At 43.1% G+C, this 16,074-nt stretch overlaps 1 protein-coding gene across 4 annotated transcripts in view; it reads right to left on the bottom strand.

Moving 5' to 3' along the window:
* herc4 (HECT and RLD domain containing E3 ubiquitin protein ligase 4) overlaps positions 1-16,074 on the bottom strand; it is a 170,956-nt gene that overhangs the window by 38,234 nt on the left and 116,648 nt on the right. For all 4 annotated transcript variants that reach the window (XR_010977042.1, XM_068052414.1, XM_068052416.1 and 1 more), the window contains exons 13-15: positions 10,825-11,014; positions 10,038-10,210; positions 9,781-9,900 (exon numbers count right to left, since the gene is read on the bottom strand). Coding sequence is in view for 3 of the 4 variants with exons in the window: in XM_068052414.1 (XP_067908515.1) it covers positions 9,781-9,900; positions 10,038-10,210; positions 10,825-11,014 (483 nt within the window). In the remaining variant the exon portion in view is untranslated. The remainder of the gene's footprint in view (positions 1-9,780; positions 9,901-10,037; positions 10,211-10,824; positions 11,015-16,074) is intronic.

Raw genomic sequence — 16,074 nt, 5'->3', positions numbered from 1 at the left:
CAATGTGATAATGACCTAATGATCTGTTTTCGTGGTGTTCATTGAATAATATATATGGACCAGGGCATCAGAAGAACTCCCCTGCTCTCCTTCAAAGTAGTGCCATGAGATCTTTTACGCCCACCTGCCAGGACAGACGTCTCATCCAAAAGTCAGTACCTCCAACAGTGTAGCACTCCTTCGGTATTGCAATGAAGTGTCAGCTTAGGTATTGTGCTCAAGTCTGGAAAGTGGGACCTAAACCCACAACCATCTGACTCAAGAGGCAAGGGTACGACCACTGAGCAGTGCCAAAATAATAAATAAGGGCAGCTCACCATCAATGCCACTCCAAATAAAATCTGGATCACTTGATAAATTGTCCACAAGTGATAGCAATCTTCTGCGTACAAGGAGGGACCAGGTGAAATTTCTAACTCAACCCCCACCGACATAGACAAAAGGACAGGTCAATGTTTTACAAAATCTTCTGCCAGGCTTTTCTACCATTTACTAAATTAAATTGGCAAGTTTAATGATTCCCCGCCACCCCCCCACCAAGAGTTGCATATTTTTTAATTTTTTAAAAATTCATTCATGGGAATGTGAGCATTGCTGGCAAGGCCAGCATTTGCTGCCATCCCTAACTGCCCTCGAGAAGGTGGTGATGAGCTGCCTTCTTGAACCGTTGCAGTCCATGTGATGAAGGTACACCCACAGTGCTATTAGGAAGGGAGTTCCATGTTTTTGACCCGTCTGCAGTGAAGGAACGGCGATATAGTTCCAAGTCAAGATGATGTGTGTCTTGGAGGGGGTGGTGTTCCCATGCGCCTGCTGCCTTGTCCTTCCAGGTGGTAGAAGTTGTGGGTTTGGTAGGTTAAGCTGCATAACCTCAACTGGAAGAAGAAAATAGTCGCTGAAGATATTGTGAAACAAGTTAATTAGTTAGTTTTGCATTATATACTGGCTAGTGAATGGTCGACGAAGAAAAAAACCTGAGCAATGACTGCTCATTGCTTTGCGGCTTACTTATTCCCAAGCTAATTTTGATTGAGCCAATCAAATTGACGAAATGCAACCACATCTCTGTTACGTTATCCTTGTGTTATGCTGTAAGGACATAACGCCTTGGCTTTGTGACCATCATTTCAGGTGTGATGCTGTGGATGTGCGCTTCAAGTGCAAGGCTATTATAAAGTGCAGTTCTTTTATAGTTTTTTTCCACCATATATTAATTTTTATTTCACGACAGTTGGGCTCAGCAGCAGCACCCTTACCCAAGCCAGAAGATCATAGATGCCAGCCCCACTGTACAACTTGAGCACATAAATAAGCTGACTGATGAATTGTTGTAAGTGCAGCCTTTCAATGAAGCACTAGAGCAAGACCCAGCCTGATAGAAAAACAGACATAAAAAAAATCTCATTACTATTCAAAGAGAAATGAGGGACGTCTTCCAGTGTCCTGGCCAATTGTTATCCCTCAATCAACACCACCAAAAACAATTATAGAAATTTACCTCTCTGCTGTTTATAGGACTTTGACCACATAACATTAGCGACTGCACTTCAAAAGTAATTCTTCAGCTGTGAAGTTGTTTGGGGCATTGAGGATGCAAACGACATTATATGAATGCAAGTTTGTTCTTTTCATCTGTCCCACATTTATCCCAAATAGCGTGTCATCTTAGCTGACTTTTTTTGCTTGCAATTCTTGGTTATACGGTCAACAACCACTCTCAACTATTCAGAAATGTTTCATTTGGTTGTCACTCGGTCCTTTTTTAAAGTCCTCATAAAGAATAGATTTTAAGACATGACACAAAAGTGAGAATACTGGGAGCCTGAAATTATAAAGCATTTCACTCCCGAATGTTTAGATCCCTACAAGCATCAGCCTTTATAATGTATTAAAAACAGCTAGTAGAAACAATCTAAAGGAATTGCACCTGCAGAACATTATGTGGCAGGGCAACTGAAAGTAGGGAAAACACACCTCTGGAACTAGAAGCAAGGAGGAAAAAAAACTTGTATAAATGGTTTTAGAAACTACAGAAGATCGCCAAACATAAAAAAATTAATTCAACGTTGAACGGAAAACCACCTACAACCACTGGTAACCGAAAGATGCCTTAGTAAGCACAGGATATGGAACTGCCAGACTGAGCTGCCAAAATCTAACACGGTTAGTTTGTAAAGAGTATAAAGCAAAAACTTAGCCAGAAGTAGGAAAGATCATGGAGCAATCCAGCAGCCAGGAAACAGAAACACTCAGAAGAATATATGTGCATACAAAAATAAATGATCAAATAGTTATTTGCGTAGTAATGGATTGCTGCAGTGTCAGAGATGTCACCTTTCCAAAGAGATACTAAGCCCATCAGGTGGATGCAAAAGAATCCATGGTATTAATTGAGGAGTTAGGGAGTGTCCTAGTCAACATTCATTTATCAACTATGACCATGAAGTACAAGTATCTGGTCACATAACTCATCTTTGTTTGCGGGACCTTACAAATTGACTGCTGCTTCCCTAATTTACCACAGTGACCACACTTCAAAAACACTTTATTGCCTGTGATGAACTTCAGGATGGCATGAGGTGATGAAAAAGATATAAATACAAGTTCTTCCTTTAATACTCCTATGCTTACCATATCACAAACTACCTTGTATCCAATGTAAAACCCCTAAGGTTCTTTATAAATGAAAATAGAAATGGAAACTGATGCTAGATCAAAATTGAGGCTCATGGAATATGAGTATCAGTATCAGCTTGGATAAAAAAATTGACTTAAGGACAGAAAAAAGCGAGTTTGGTAAATGGCTGTTTTTAGACTGCAGGATGGTAGACGGAGGTGTTCCCCAAGCTTCAGTGCTAGGACCACTGATTTTTTTGTCACTGGCTAGGCCAGCACTTATTTCCCAACCTTAATTGCCCTGGAAAAGGTGGAAGTGAGCCACCTTCTTGAACTGCTGCAGTCCATGGGATGTCGGTACACCCACAGTGCTGTTAGGAAGGGAGTTCCAGGATTTTGGCCCAGTGACAGTGAAGGAACGGCGATATAGTTCCAAATCAGGATGATGTTTGGCTTGCAGGGGAACTTGCAGGTGGTGGTGTTGCCATGCATCTGCTGCCCTGGTCCTTCTGGGTGGTAGAGGTCATGAGTTTGGAAGGTGCTATCTAAGAGCCTTGGTGCGTTGCTGCAGTGCATCTTGGAGATGGTACACAATGCTGCAGGGAGTGAATGTTTGTGGATGGGGTGCCAATCAAGTGGGCTGATTTGTCCTGGATGGTGTCGAGCTTCTCGAGTGTTGTTGGAGCTGCACCCATCCAGGCAAGTGGAGAGTATTCCATCACACTCCTGACTTGCGCCTTGCAGATGGTTGACAGGCTTTGGGGAGTCAGGAGTTGAGTTACTCGCCGCAGGATTCCTAGCCTCTGACCTGCTCTTGTAGCCACGGTATTTATATGGTTACTCCAGTTCAGTTTCTGGTCAATTGTAAATCCCAGGACGGTGATAGTGGGGGATTCAGCAATCATAATGCCATTGAATGTCAAGAGGAGATCGTTAGATTCCCTCTTAATGGAGATGATCATTGCCTGGCAGTTGGGTGGCGTGAATGTTATTGGCCACTTATCAGCCCAAGCCTGGATATTGTACAGGTGTTGCTGCATTTCTACACGGACTGCTTCAGTATCTGAGTCGTGAATGGTGAACATTCTGCAATCATCAGCGAATATTCCCACTTCTGACCTTATGATTGAAGGAAGGTCACTGATGAAGCAGCTGAAGATGGTTGGGCCAAGGATACTACCCTGAGGAACTCCTGCAATGATGTCCTGGAGCTGAGATGATTGACCTCCAACAACCACCTTCCTTTGCACTAGGTATGACTCCAACCAGCGGAGAGTTTTCCCCGATTCCCATTGACTCCAGTTTTGCTGGGGCTCTTTGATGCCATGCTCAGTTAAATGCTGCCTTGACTCACATCTCACCTCTGGAGTTCAGCTCTTTTGTCCATGTTTGAACCAAGGCTGCAATGAGGTCAGGAGCTGAGTGGCCCTGGTCGAACACAAACTGAGCATCAGTGAGTAGGTTATTGCTAAGCAAATGCCACTTGATAGCACTGTCGACGACACCTTCCATCACTTTACTAATGATTGAGAGTAATTGGCCGGGTTGGACTTGTCCTGCTTTTTGCATACAGGACATAACTGGGCAATTTTCCACATTGCCAGATAGATGCATGTGTTGTAGCTGTAATGTAACAGCTTGGCTAGGGGCGCGGCAAGTTCTGGAGCACAGGTCTTCAGTACTATTGCCGGAATGTTATCAGGGCCCATAGTCTATGCAGTATCCAGTGCCTTCAGTCATTTCTTGATATTATGCGGCATGAATCGAATTGGCTGAAGACTGGCATCTGTGATGCTGGGGACTTCAGGAGGAGGCCGAAATGGATCAACAACGTGGCACTTCTGGCTGAAGATTGTTGCAAATGCTTCAGCCTTATCTTTTGCACTGATATTTTGGGCTCCCCCATCATTGAGGGTATGGATATTTGTGGAGCCACCTCCTCCAGTTAGTCGTTCACGACTGGATGCAGCAGGATGGCAGAGCTTAGATCTGATCCGTTGGTTATGGGATCGCTTAGCTCTGTCTATCGCATGCTGCTTATGCTGTTTGGGACGCAAGTAGTCCTGTGTTATAGCTTCACCAGGTTGACACTTCATTTTCAGGTATGCCTGGTGCTGCTCCTGGCATGCCCTCCTGCACTCTTTATTGAACAGTTATACAGGGCATTGATGAGACCACATCTGGAGATCTGGAGTATTGGTCTCCTTATTTAAGGAAGGATGTAAAAGTGTTCAAAACAGTTCAGAAAAGGTTTACTGGACTAATACCTGGAATAGGTGGATTGTCATGAGAAAAGATTGGACAGGCCAGACTTGTATCCGCTGGAGTTTAAAAGAGTAAGGGGCGGCTTAATCTCTATCTCTTTCATCATCCAGTGAGCTCTGGATTTGTTAGTCCTACCTTTCCCTTTCGTGGGAATATCCCTTGACTGTGCCCACAATATTTTTTTGAAGGTAGTCTATTGTTCAGGTACCGTTTTTCCTGCCAACCTTAGATTCCAATTTATCTGGCCCAGATCCATTCTTAAACCATGCTGCTCCAAAGTAAATGGAGTAAATGAAGTAAATTTTGGAAAGATGTAAAGGTAACAGGGTTGTAGTGGTGGGTGATTTTAACTTCCCCAATATTGACTGGGACTCACTTAGTGCTCGGGGCTTGGATGGGGCAGAATTTGTGAGGAGCATCCAGGAGGGCTTCTTGAAACAGTATGTAGATAGTCCAACTAGGGATGGGGCCATTCTGGACCTGGTATTGGGGAATGAGCTCGGCCAGGTGGTCGAAGTTTCAGTGGGGGAGCATTTCGGGAGCAGTGACCATAATTCCATAAGTTTTAAGGTACTTGCGGATAAGGATAAGAGCAGTCCTCGGGTGAAGGTGCTAAATTGGGGGAAGGCTAATTATAAAAATATTAGGCAGGAACTAAAGAATTTAGATTGGGGCCGGCTGTTTGAGGGTAAATCAACATCTGACATGTGGGAGTCTTTCAAACGTCAGCTGATTAGAATCCAGGACCAGCATGTTCCCGTGAGGAAGACAGACAAGTTTGCCAAGTTTCGGGAAGCTTGGATAACACGGGATATTGTGAGCCTAGTCAAAAAGAAAAAGGAAGCATTTGTAAGGGCTGGAAGGCTAGGAACAGATGAAGCACTTGAGGAATATAAAGACAGTAGGAAGGAACTTAAGCAAGGAGTTAGGAGGGCTAAAAGGGGTCATGAAAAGTCATTGGAAAACAGGATTAAGGAAAATCCCAAGGCTTTTTATACATAAATAAAGAGCAAGAGGGTAACCAGGGAAAGGGTTGGCCCACTCAAGGACAGAGATGGGAATCTATGCGTGGAGCCAGAGGAAATGTGTGAGGTGCTAAATGAGTACTTTGCATCAGTATTCACCAAGGAGAAGGACTTGGTGGATGATGAGCCTAGAGAAGGGAGTGCAGATAGTCTCAGTCATCTCATTATCAAAAAGGTGGTGGTGTTGGGTGTCTTGCAAAGCATTAAGGTTGATAAGTCCCCAGGGCCTGATGGGATCTACCCTAGAATACTGAGGGAGGCAAGGGAAGAAATTGCTGGGGCCTTGACAGAAATCTTTGCATCCTCATTGGCTACAGGTGAGGTCCCAGAGGACTGGAGAATAGCCAATGTTGTTCCTTTGTTTAAGAAGGGTGGTAAGGATAATCCAGGAAATTATAGGCCGGTGAGCCTTACATCAGTGGTAGGGAAACTATTAGGGAGGATTCTTCGGGACAGGATTTACTCCCATTTGGAAACAAACGAACTTATTAGCGAGAGACAGCATGGTTTTGTGAAGGGGAGGTCGTGTCTTACTAATTTGATTGAGTTTTTTGAGGAAGTGATGAAGATGATTGATGAGGGAAGGGCGGTGGATGTTGTCTATATGGACTTTAGTAAAGCCTTTGACAAGGTCCCTCATGGCAGACTGGTGCAAAAGGTGAAGTCACACGGGATCAGAGGTGAGCTGGCAAGATGGATACAGAACTGGCTTGGTCACAGAAGACAGAGGGTATCAGTGGATGGGTGTTTTTCTGAATGGAGGGATGTGACTAGTGGTGTTCCGCAGGGATCAGTGATGGGACCTTTGCTGTTTGTAGTATATATAAATGATTTGGAGGAAAATGTAGCTGGTCTGATTAGTACGTTTGCGGACAACACAAAGGTTGGTGGAGTTGCGGTTAATGATGAGTATTGTCAGAGGATACAGCAGGATATAGATCGGTTGGAGACTTGGGTGGAGAAATGGCAGATGGAGTTTAATCTGGACAAATGTGAGGTAATCCATTTTGGAAGGTCTAACGCAGGTGGGAAGTATACAGTAAATGGCAGAACCCTTAGGAGTATTGACAGGCAGAGAGATCTGGGCGTACAGGTTCACAGGTCACTGAAAGTGGCAACGCAGGTGGATAAGGTAGTCACGAAGGCATACGGCATGCTTGCCTTCATCGGTCAGGGCATAGAGTATAAAAATTGGCAAGTCATGTTGCAGCTGTACAGAACCTTAGTTAGGCCACACTTAGAACATTGCGTGCAATTCTGGTCGCCACACTACCAGAAGGACGTGGAGGCTTTGGAGAGGGTACAGAGGAGGTTTACCAGGATGTTGCCTGGTCTGGAGGGCATTAGCTATGAGGAGAGGTTGGAAAAACTCGGATTGTTTTCACTGGAACGACGGAGGTGGAGGGGCGACATGATGGAGGTTTACAAAGTTATGAGCGGCATGGACAGAGTGGATAGTCAGAAGCTTTTTCCCAGGGTGCAAGAGTCAGTTACTAGGTTTAAGGTGCGAGGGGCAAAGTTTAGAGGGGATGTGCGAGGCAAGTTTTTTTTTTACACAGAGGGTGGTGAGTGCCTGGAACTTGCTGCCGGGGGAGGTGGTGGAAGCAGGTACGATAGCCACGTTTAAGAGACATCTTGACAAATATATGAATAGGAAGGGAATAGATGGATATGGGCCCCGGAAGTGCAGAAGGTGTTAGTTTCGGCAGGCATCAAGATCGGCGCAGGCTTGGAGGGCCGAATGGCCTGTTCCTGTGCTGTACTGTTCTTTGTTCTTTGACTTGATTAAAACATACAAGATCCTGAGGGGTCTCAACAGAGATGATGTGGAAAGGATGTTTCCCCTTGTGGGAGATTCTAGCATTAGGGGTGAATATTTAAAAATAAGGGGTCGCCCGTTTAAGACAGAGATGAAGAGAAATTTTTTCTCAGAAGGTCGAGAGTCTTTGGAACTCTCTTCCTCAAAAGGCGCTGCAAGCAGAGTTTTTGAATATATTTAAGGCAGAGGTAGACAGATTCTTGATAAGCAAGGGGGTGAAAGGTTATCGGGGGTAGGCAGGAATGTGGAAAAATCAGTTCAACCATGAACTTATTGAATGACGGCGCAGGCTCGAGGGGCTGAGTCGCCTACTCCTGCTCCTAATTCGTATGTTCGTATCTTTGTACGATATTAGACAGGCAGCATAGAGGTGGTTAAGGTATCAAAGGAAATGATGGAGTGCATCACCAGTTCACATCGATGCGGACGGTGTGCTTACACATGATGTTGCCAAGGAACAGTGTAAAGATGAGCAAAAGCAGGATGTCAAGGGGAAAAAGCCAAGTGGAAAAAACAAAATCAAAGATGACAGTGCAGGCATAGGAAGAGAAGGAACTGTTCAAGATACACTTGCTGCATTCAGAAATTAAGAAAGCATGCAAAGGCAGTTTCAGAGCTGCACAATGACTGGAGCACAGAGAAGAGCATATAGGAGATGGAAGAAGAAACTGTAGTCTATGGGAATCAGCATTAGAATGGATTGGAAAACAGCATGGACTTTGAAAGTGGATGGTGAGGGTGGGAGGAGGATAGGAGGTAATCGAAGAGGTAGGTGGTCTCAATCTTGAAGAAATCCCCAAGTTCTTTCTGCATCCAACTGGGAGAAGAGGGAGAATGGAGTCTGAAGAGCAGTTAGCCGTGGAGAAAGGCCGCCTTCGGTTGCCCTTGCCATCCAGAATGACCTTGGAGGAGTGGATGGTTTTGGCTGAAGGGCACATGTTTTGAGTTAGATTTGGCAAATGCACAATTGAAACTGGAAAAGGTAAGCTGGTCAATCAAGCCTATCCCATGCTATCAAGGTGCAACTTAAGCACACCTTGACTCATCTCACTCCAAGCCCAAGCATGCAAACGATGCTCAAGTTCATGGCCCTCTGATTTGAGGAAATGAAGATGGGGATTTTACTGAGGGGTGAACAAGGGAATCAAAGGCAAAGGGCAGTTAATTAAGTCCAAAGTAGTGAAGGTATCACTCATTATGAAGTGTCCGGAGATAGCTCCCTGCACAGGATCAACACTGCATAAACACAAGCTGTTAATGTTAATTCAGTGTTTATGAACACATGTATTAAGTTCCTAACATGCGACCTACATAAAAAAGAATGTGGTGAACCTTACGGTCATGAGATTTTCTTTTAAAGCCAACTTTGTCCCTTTTTCACTCTTCCAACTCTCCAAAGGCATAAGTCATTGGAATAGAGTTCTGCGGGCAGAATCCAACTTTCAGTAACTCACCCAGACATTTTTCATTGGTGTACCTAGACAATAAAGTGTTGCCATGCTATTCAACTGAAGAGTGCATCACAGCTATGCTCAATACTATCAACACCCCAACAGCTACATACATACCTTCCAGTGGGGGGGGGTCGCTAGCTAGTAGTTGGGAGAGAGGACCTTGTTAGTTTGCTTTTGTTAGCCCAACAGCACACAAGCCAATAGAAGCCCTATTGAAACACCTGGAACTTTCTGGATACTCTTGCCTCAGTTACACACTTTATCCATTTGAACCAACAGCACAGTAGCTTCACATTTCTGCATTTAACCAAGCAATTTTCATTTATTCACCCTGTAAATATGCAATATTAAGCTTTGGTATAGGCTTTTTAAATGAGGCTTTTTGCCACAGGTCCCAGGAATATAAGGGGTAATTCATTTGGTAGCCCCACCTCTGACCAGAGCTTGCTATGAGGATGGTTCCTCACTGGAAGTGCAGAACCACAGAATTATTCCTCCAGTAAAGACAAGAATGAAAACTATCAAAGTTGTAAACAGAAAGCCCAGTTAAATGCAATTATTCAGAGTTCATTAAATATAGCTATTAGAAACTTTTACTTACAACTCCATATACTTGGTGTTGAATCCAGTTTACATAATCACTCCTGATGTCTATCAGATCTTGTACTTCATGGATATAGAATTTGTCATACTGAATTATCTGCCCAGCTTTCTCATTTACCTGCATTAACAAATTGGAACCATTCAGAAATAGGATTTCAAAGAATACTGACTTTAAAATGAGATTATACAACACAGAATCAGATATCACAATATCAAATGTCCAGAATATGTGTCTGCAGTTTGCCATGGACTCACCCTATGCAGAATTGCCAATACCTCCAAGGCAGTTTTCAGAAAATTATTCCACGTCCTTTGCTCAGAGTTAGCCATTCCAACCTTTGATAGTTTCAGAAGAAATACTACAACATCCTTATAAAGTTCCACAACCTTCTGAAAGAATGCAGGTTCAAACGCAGCCCACCAATTTTCTATGGTTAATGATTCAGGATATGTAAATGAATTTGCAATACATCAAAATAAAACATGTAATATACTATTTACTTAAGCTCAAAAGTACTAATTTTCAAGCTCCCTGTTACGTCAATTTTAAAAGGATACAAGAGAAATGGTAATATCCAAACCTACATTTTAAGTAGGCTGAAACCAATTTTTATTACGTAGTCTTAAGGTGTAAAACGCAGAAGTATAGGTCAAAAATATACTGCAATGAAGGAGGAGAGTAGAAATAGTGGACAGGGTGCTATAAGTACGTATCACTGGGTCTTAAAATGCAGTTATTTCAACAGAGCATATTTGAGAGAAGGGTTTTGGAATTCTCAAATGAGCATTTTTCAATTAATTCTTTACATATACATCCATTTATCCAGTACTTTAGCTAAATACAATTTAACTTATATCAAAGACAATTCGTGTCATACTAGTACAAATTCTTGCTGAGGAGCAATCACATCCATATTTCTGCATGATTGATGGTCAAACAAGCTTAAGGGACTTAAAATAAAAGATTAAGTAAACATTTCCACTTCTTGTCCCATATAATTAATGTTTTTCAAGTACCAATAATTTTACAAAATATATTTACCGAGCACTTTCAGCGGCACTTTTTCAAGTTTCAAAATGGCTATTCCAAATGGAATGGCTAATGTTACATAGTTGTTGACATCGCTCATGGGAGGGCACTCTGGGAGAGTAACGTAGATCCTCAAGGCTTCGACATCAGGTGGGGAATTGGAAAGTCTTGGGATCAAATTTTTCTCCATACTAGCTGCTATCTAGAGACAAACCAAGAGATATCTGTTAATAATCAGAAATAACAATGGTTACAAGAGATTTTATTTTTGGGCTAAGAACTTGGAATTCTGTGAGATTTAAAAAACTGAGAAAAGTTTTTTTGCTCAGTGGACACTGACCTGCATTTTGCTGAAATTTTTGGGTGTTGACTCTGTACTGGAAAACAGGAAATTTCATGGAAACAGCAAGGGGTTTTGACCTCCTAAGAGCAACACTTTGAATGACGGGGAGAGTCTGTCTGGTTATGCGATTTGCTCAGGAAGGTTTTTGCTTTCAGTTTAGACTTTTAAAACCAAGTGAGTTGAACAAAGGGCAGGCATTTTGAAATTTCCCCAGCAGTTAGAACTCATGTAGAAAACCAGAAGGTTTCAAAACCAGGTAAGCAGCGGAAATCGCGAATGATTTTGAGCTTGTGAATAAGCCAAAACCCTTTGTCTGTCACCCCCTCAAACCCGAGAAGGATAGAAGCTGGGAGAGTGAAAGGAAGGCAAGTAGCCGGGGACAAGAAGCAATAGCTGGGAATGCCCCAGGATCCCCCCCTCAGGCCAGAAAGGAAGGTGCTGAGGGTAAAAGTGAGATCTACAAGTTGATGTGTTATCATTATCACCAAGTGTGACATCTTCGTTCAGAATGCCGGAAGTTGCGAGGTAAACCCATGGGACTTGTTGGGGTATACTTCATGAGCGAATAAAAAAAACAAAGTGACTCCTGACACCGCAGCTGCCCGCTGACATCATCAGAGTACACCAAGCTGCGCACATGTGCAGCTACATCTTGCCAGTACTAAGTTGCGCATGCGCGGGATAACATCGTCGCGCAGTGCCAACGTCATCGCGTATCCGTGCCTGGTCCATCTTCGCGCATGCGCAATAAAGCGTCATTGGGTAATCAGCCACCCACTCGGTTGGAGGAAGCAACTGAATGGGAGACTTTGAGGCTGGAGCTCTCCCCCCTTGGCAACTCGCTCCAGGCCTCGATGCTTCCTCCCCTCAGCCACTCGCTCCAGACCTCTCTGCTCCCTTCACTCCCCTGTCCAACTGTTCCTCGCTTCGCGCCACCCCGCTCTCCGGCCGCTCGCTCCCCGCTTCAGTCAGCCCCCCTCCAGCCGCTAGCTCTGGGGCACGCCGTTTCCTTCCTCTCGGCCACTTGCTCCTACGTCGCCCCATCACCTCTTGCTTCTTCGGGCGGCGCATGGAGAATGATGAAACGTGGGAGCGAGCGTCCAGTGGGGTGGGAGCTAGTAGCTGCGTTCGGGTGAAATCAGTCCTGCTCAGTTATATAAACGAATCACAACAATTTGGCAATACATTTTACACTCTGCCCGATTTTCTCTTCCATCGATCGGGGTGCCAATTCACTATCTTCCAATGGAAATTCAATCATAAAATTCCTTTTGTAGTTAATAGGATTACTGGAATATTAAATGGATCTGAGGATTACAGTTAGTATGCTAGCATATAACTGGACTTCCATCCAAATTAATGTAAGGTTAGTTTGCTAGAACGATCTAGCCATGAGCATTTCCGGTGATAAATTGAGCAGCGCCATCTTTAATCCTGGCAGCTGCCTGAACATCGCAGACACTGACGTTCCAGTTGAAGAGCCGGAATTTGCACATGTGCAAGCACTGCGCCACCTAGTGATTGCATTGTCAGCAAACGCAGCCATAAAAAAAAAGGAACAACCCAAACTCTTTTGCTGGGGAGAGGTATAACATTTCCACCAGAGAGCGTACGGAATGCTAAAGTTTTAGTGAATGATATTGGCGGGGAGTATATACCTGTACCTTTGTATTGAGTGCACCTAGAGTGTGACCTAAGGTCTGGGATGGTAATAGGAAGCGTTGTCCATAGTTTGCCAGTAGAGGGAATTGACCTACTCAGAGGGAATGATTTGGCTGGAGCAAAAGTATCAGTTTCTCCTATAGTCACAGAGAAACCAAGTGAAGTTAAAGAAACAGAACAATTACAGGAACAAGGTCCAGGAATATTTCCTTCGTGATGGAACAAGTTCCATTGTCGGAGGTAAAATTGGCAATTCAGACACAGAACCGAGTATCTAAAACTTTCCTTGGGGAATTTAGATAATCCAAATGAGATGTTTAACAAATCTTGTTCAATAGCAGCACACAACAAGCTGATCCAGAGTTATATAAAATAGCTCAGTTAGCTCTGACAGAAGCTGAAGCAAAAGGAGTTCCAGAAGGCTATAATGTTGAAAACAGGGTTCTGATGAGGAAATGGCGACCGCCTCAGACCTGTGGACGAGGACTGGAGGGATGTTCAACAGGTAGTGGTAACATCTAAATATAGCTAGGAACTAAGGTTAGCACATGACATTCCTCTAGACCAGCACCCCTAATTCCCATACCAGTTATTGAGGAGCCACTAGTAGGGTGTTGGTAGACTGCGTAGGACCCTTGCTGGAAACAAAAGTGGGACATCAATATATATAATCACGATCATGGATAGGGCTACACCAGAGGCCATCCCCTTAAGGACAATTACTGCTGAAGTAGTAGTACGGAAGTTAACCCAAATCTTTTCGAGATACGGATTACCACTTGAAGTTCAATCGGATCAAGGTTGCAATTTTATGTCTAAGATATTTCAAGAAGTCATGGGTAATCTGGGTATCAAAGAGTTAAAATCTTTAGCATATCACCCACAGACACAGGGAGCTTTAGAAAGGTACCATCAAACTCTCAAAACAATGATTAGAGCATACTGTCACGAATATCCCCATGATTGGAATAAAGGGCTAGACTTTGTTATTTGCCACTAAAGATGCATCAAGTAAGTCTACAGGTTTTAGTCATTTTGAATTGGTTTACGGACATGAGTTAAGAGGTCCTCTAAATCTAATCAAAGACAGGTTCTTGGAACAATGGGATGAATCTTCAGTACTAGACTATGCATTCGTATTCTGGGAAAGGCTCACTAAAGCTTGCAATGTGGCTCAAAAACCTTAAAGCATCTCAAACCACTATGAAAAAATGGGCAGACAAAAATGCAAAGACCCGAACTTTTCAACCAGGGGATGAAGTATTAGTATTATAACCTTTACAGGGTGAACAATTAAAAGCACGGTTCAGTGGTCCATATAGAGTGGTCAAAATAATTGGTACGGTAAATTATTTGATTAACACCCCAAATCGCCGGAAAAGGAATCAGCTGTGTCATAACAATACGTTAAAGCAATATTACCGCATGGAGGAGGATAACCCAGTAGAGGTATGTCAGGTAATAGGGACAGATAACAATGAAAGGGATAGTGAGGATGAAGCAGGAGGCGGCCTAGATAATTCTCAAATTGAACCTCCTACTATCTGGTTAGCTAATACAGAGTGGCTTGGAACCACTTCCACTTCCCTTCAAATAATCCCTCATCAAAAGCCAGAAAATTATTTAATATCTAACAGCTAATGCCAGTCAGATTTAGATGTACAACAGATTATAGATCTATATATCCATCTGTATCTAATTAAAAAATTTATATTTGAGAGCAATCCTTGGGTTAACAGGACAACGTTGCTCTGAACCCCATGCCGTTGCTAATAATATTCCTGGGGCCATTTGGAAAATGTTGTCACCCCATAGGAAATTGCTTCAGATCTCTGACCCGCACAATGCCAACTATCAGCTTCCTTGGACAATATTGCAACTGACCCACAGGCAGGAAATGCTTGTAAACTCCCAACCCCCTTCTCCCACTGAATTTCTAGACTCTCTGGCTTGGAGATACTGGGCTTCGCTTCCATCCAACAATTTGTAAGAGTTCACTTTTTTTGTAACATTAAAAATAAGGACTACATTTAACATTTAAAATAGAACAGAGTTACACCTGCATGCCCTGGTCCAATAATTCCTTCATCCACTTTACTTGAGAAATACACGAGGTCTCGACTCCATGGGCAATGCTCTTGAAAATTGACTGATTAAAAATCTTGGCCTGGAGTTTTGGTGAGTGTGCGCTGTTTATTTCAGCACAATTTGCTTGAAATCAACCAATCCAGCACAAAAGATGGTGGAATTTTAAGTGCAAATTTATTAACCTCAACTAGAATTTCTGCAACCTTTTGCGCTAGTTTAAAAAATACAGCATAAGGCGGCAGGCTCCACTCTCAAAACTGACCATGCCCTCAGGTCGAATAAATCACCATTTAGTTTCTGCTAAACTGTGCCCATTGCGGCCTTCAATGGATGTTAAAATTAACTTGCTTTTTTGGTGCAAAGACACCAATCGACATGTTTTAAAAGCTTTTCGGTTTTGTCACAAAAATATACTTTAGGTTAAATGATGATTTTTAATCCACCAACTGGAAACCCAAATTGAATTTGAAAAAAAAACTGAAGGTGACTTGGGCTCGCAGATAAAGATGGCTACCCTAATCTGCATCACTGTACCTTCCAATCCACTGAGATGGAGACACCATCACAGGAAAACAGGTAATTGGTTGGTGAGTATTTTTCTCATTTATCTTACTATTACTAAAATTACCCGAGTTTTGAAAGGTTTTATTAATAGTAGTAAAGTTTGCTAATAGACGTAAAGCTTATTAGATTGGCTGGTGAGTACTTCCCATTTATCTTAACTAGCGAATTTCAATTGGGGTAAGTAGAACATTTATTGAAATAATGAGAATATAAGCACTAACATTAAACATAAACATGAATTAAAATTTAATCAGTAAAGTAATTAAACGTTAAAGAAGATGGCAGGGCAGGTGATGCGTGACGGCTGCAGAATGTGAGAGCTCATTGACACCTGCGTGATCCAAAGCAACAACATCTGCAGTAAATGTCTGCAGCCAGAGGAGCTGCGGCTCAGTCATGGAGCTGTAGGTCGAGCTGCAGATGCTGCGACACATTAGGAAGAGGGAAAGTTACCTGGACACTTTGTTCCAGGAGGCGGTGACACCCTTTTGGATAGGGTCACCTGATATGGTCCATGGTCAGGGACAGGAGGGTGTGACTGCGAGTGAGGCAGGTATGGGGATCGAGAAGGTAGAAGTGGAGGAGCCTCAGCCCTTGCAATTGTC

Source organism: Heterodontus francisci, chromosome 20, assembly GCF_036365525.1.
Source record: "Heterodontus francisci isolate sHetFra1 chromosome 20, sHetFra1.hap1, whole genome shotgun sequence".
Classification (NCBI taxonomy): domain Eukaryota; kingdom Metazoa; phylum Chordata; class Chondrichthyes; order Heterodontiformes; family Heterodontidae; genus Heterodontus; species Heterodontus francisci.
Note: the sequence above shows the minus strand (reverse complement) of the source record. Positions and strands in the feature narration are given on the sequence as shown.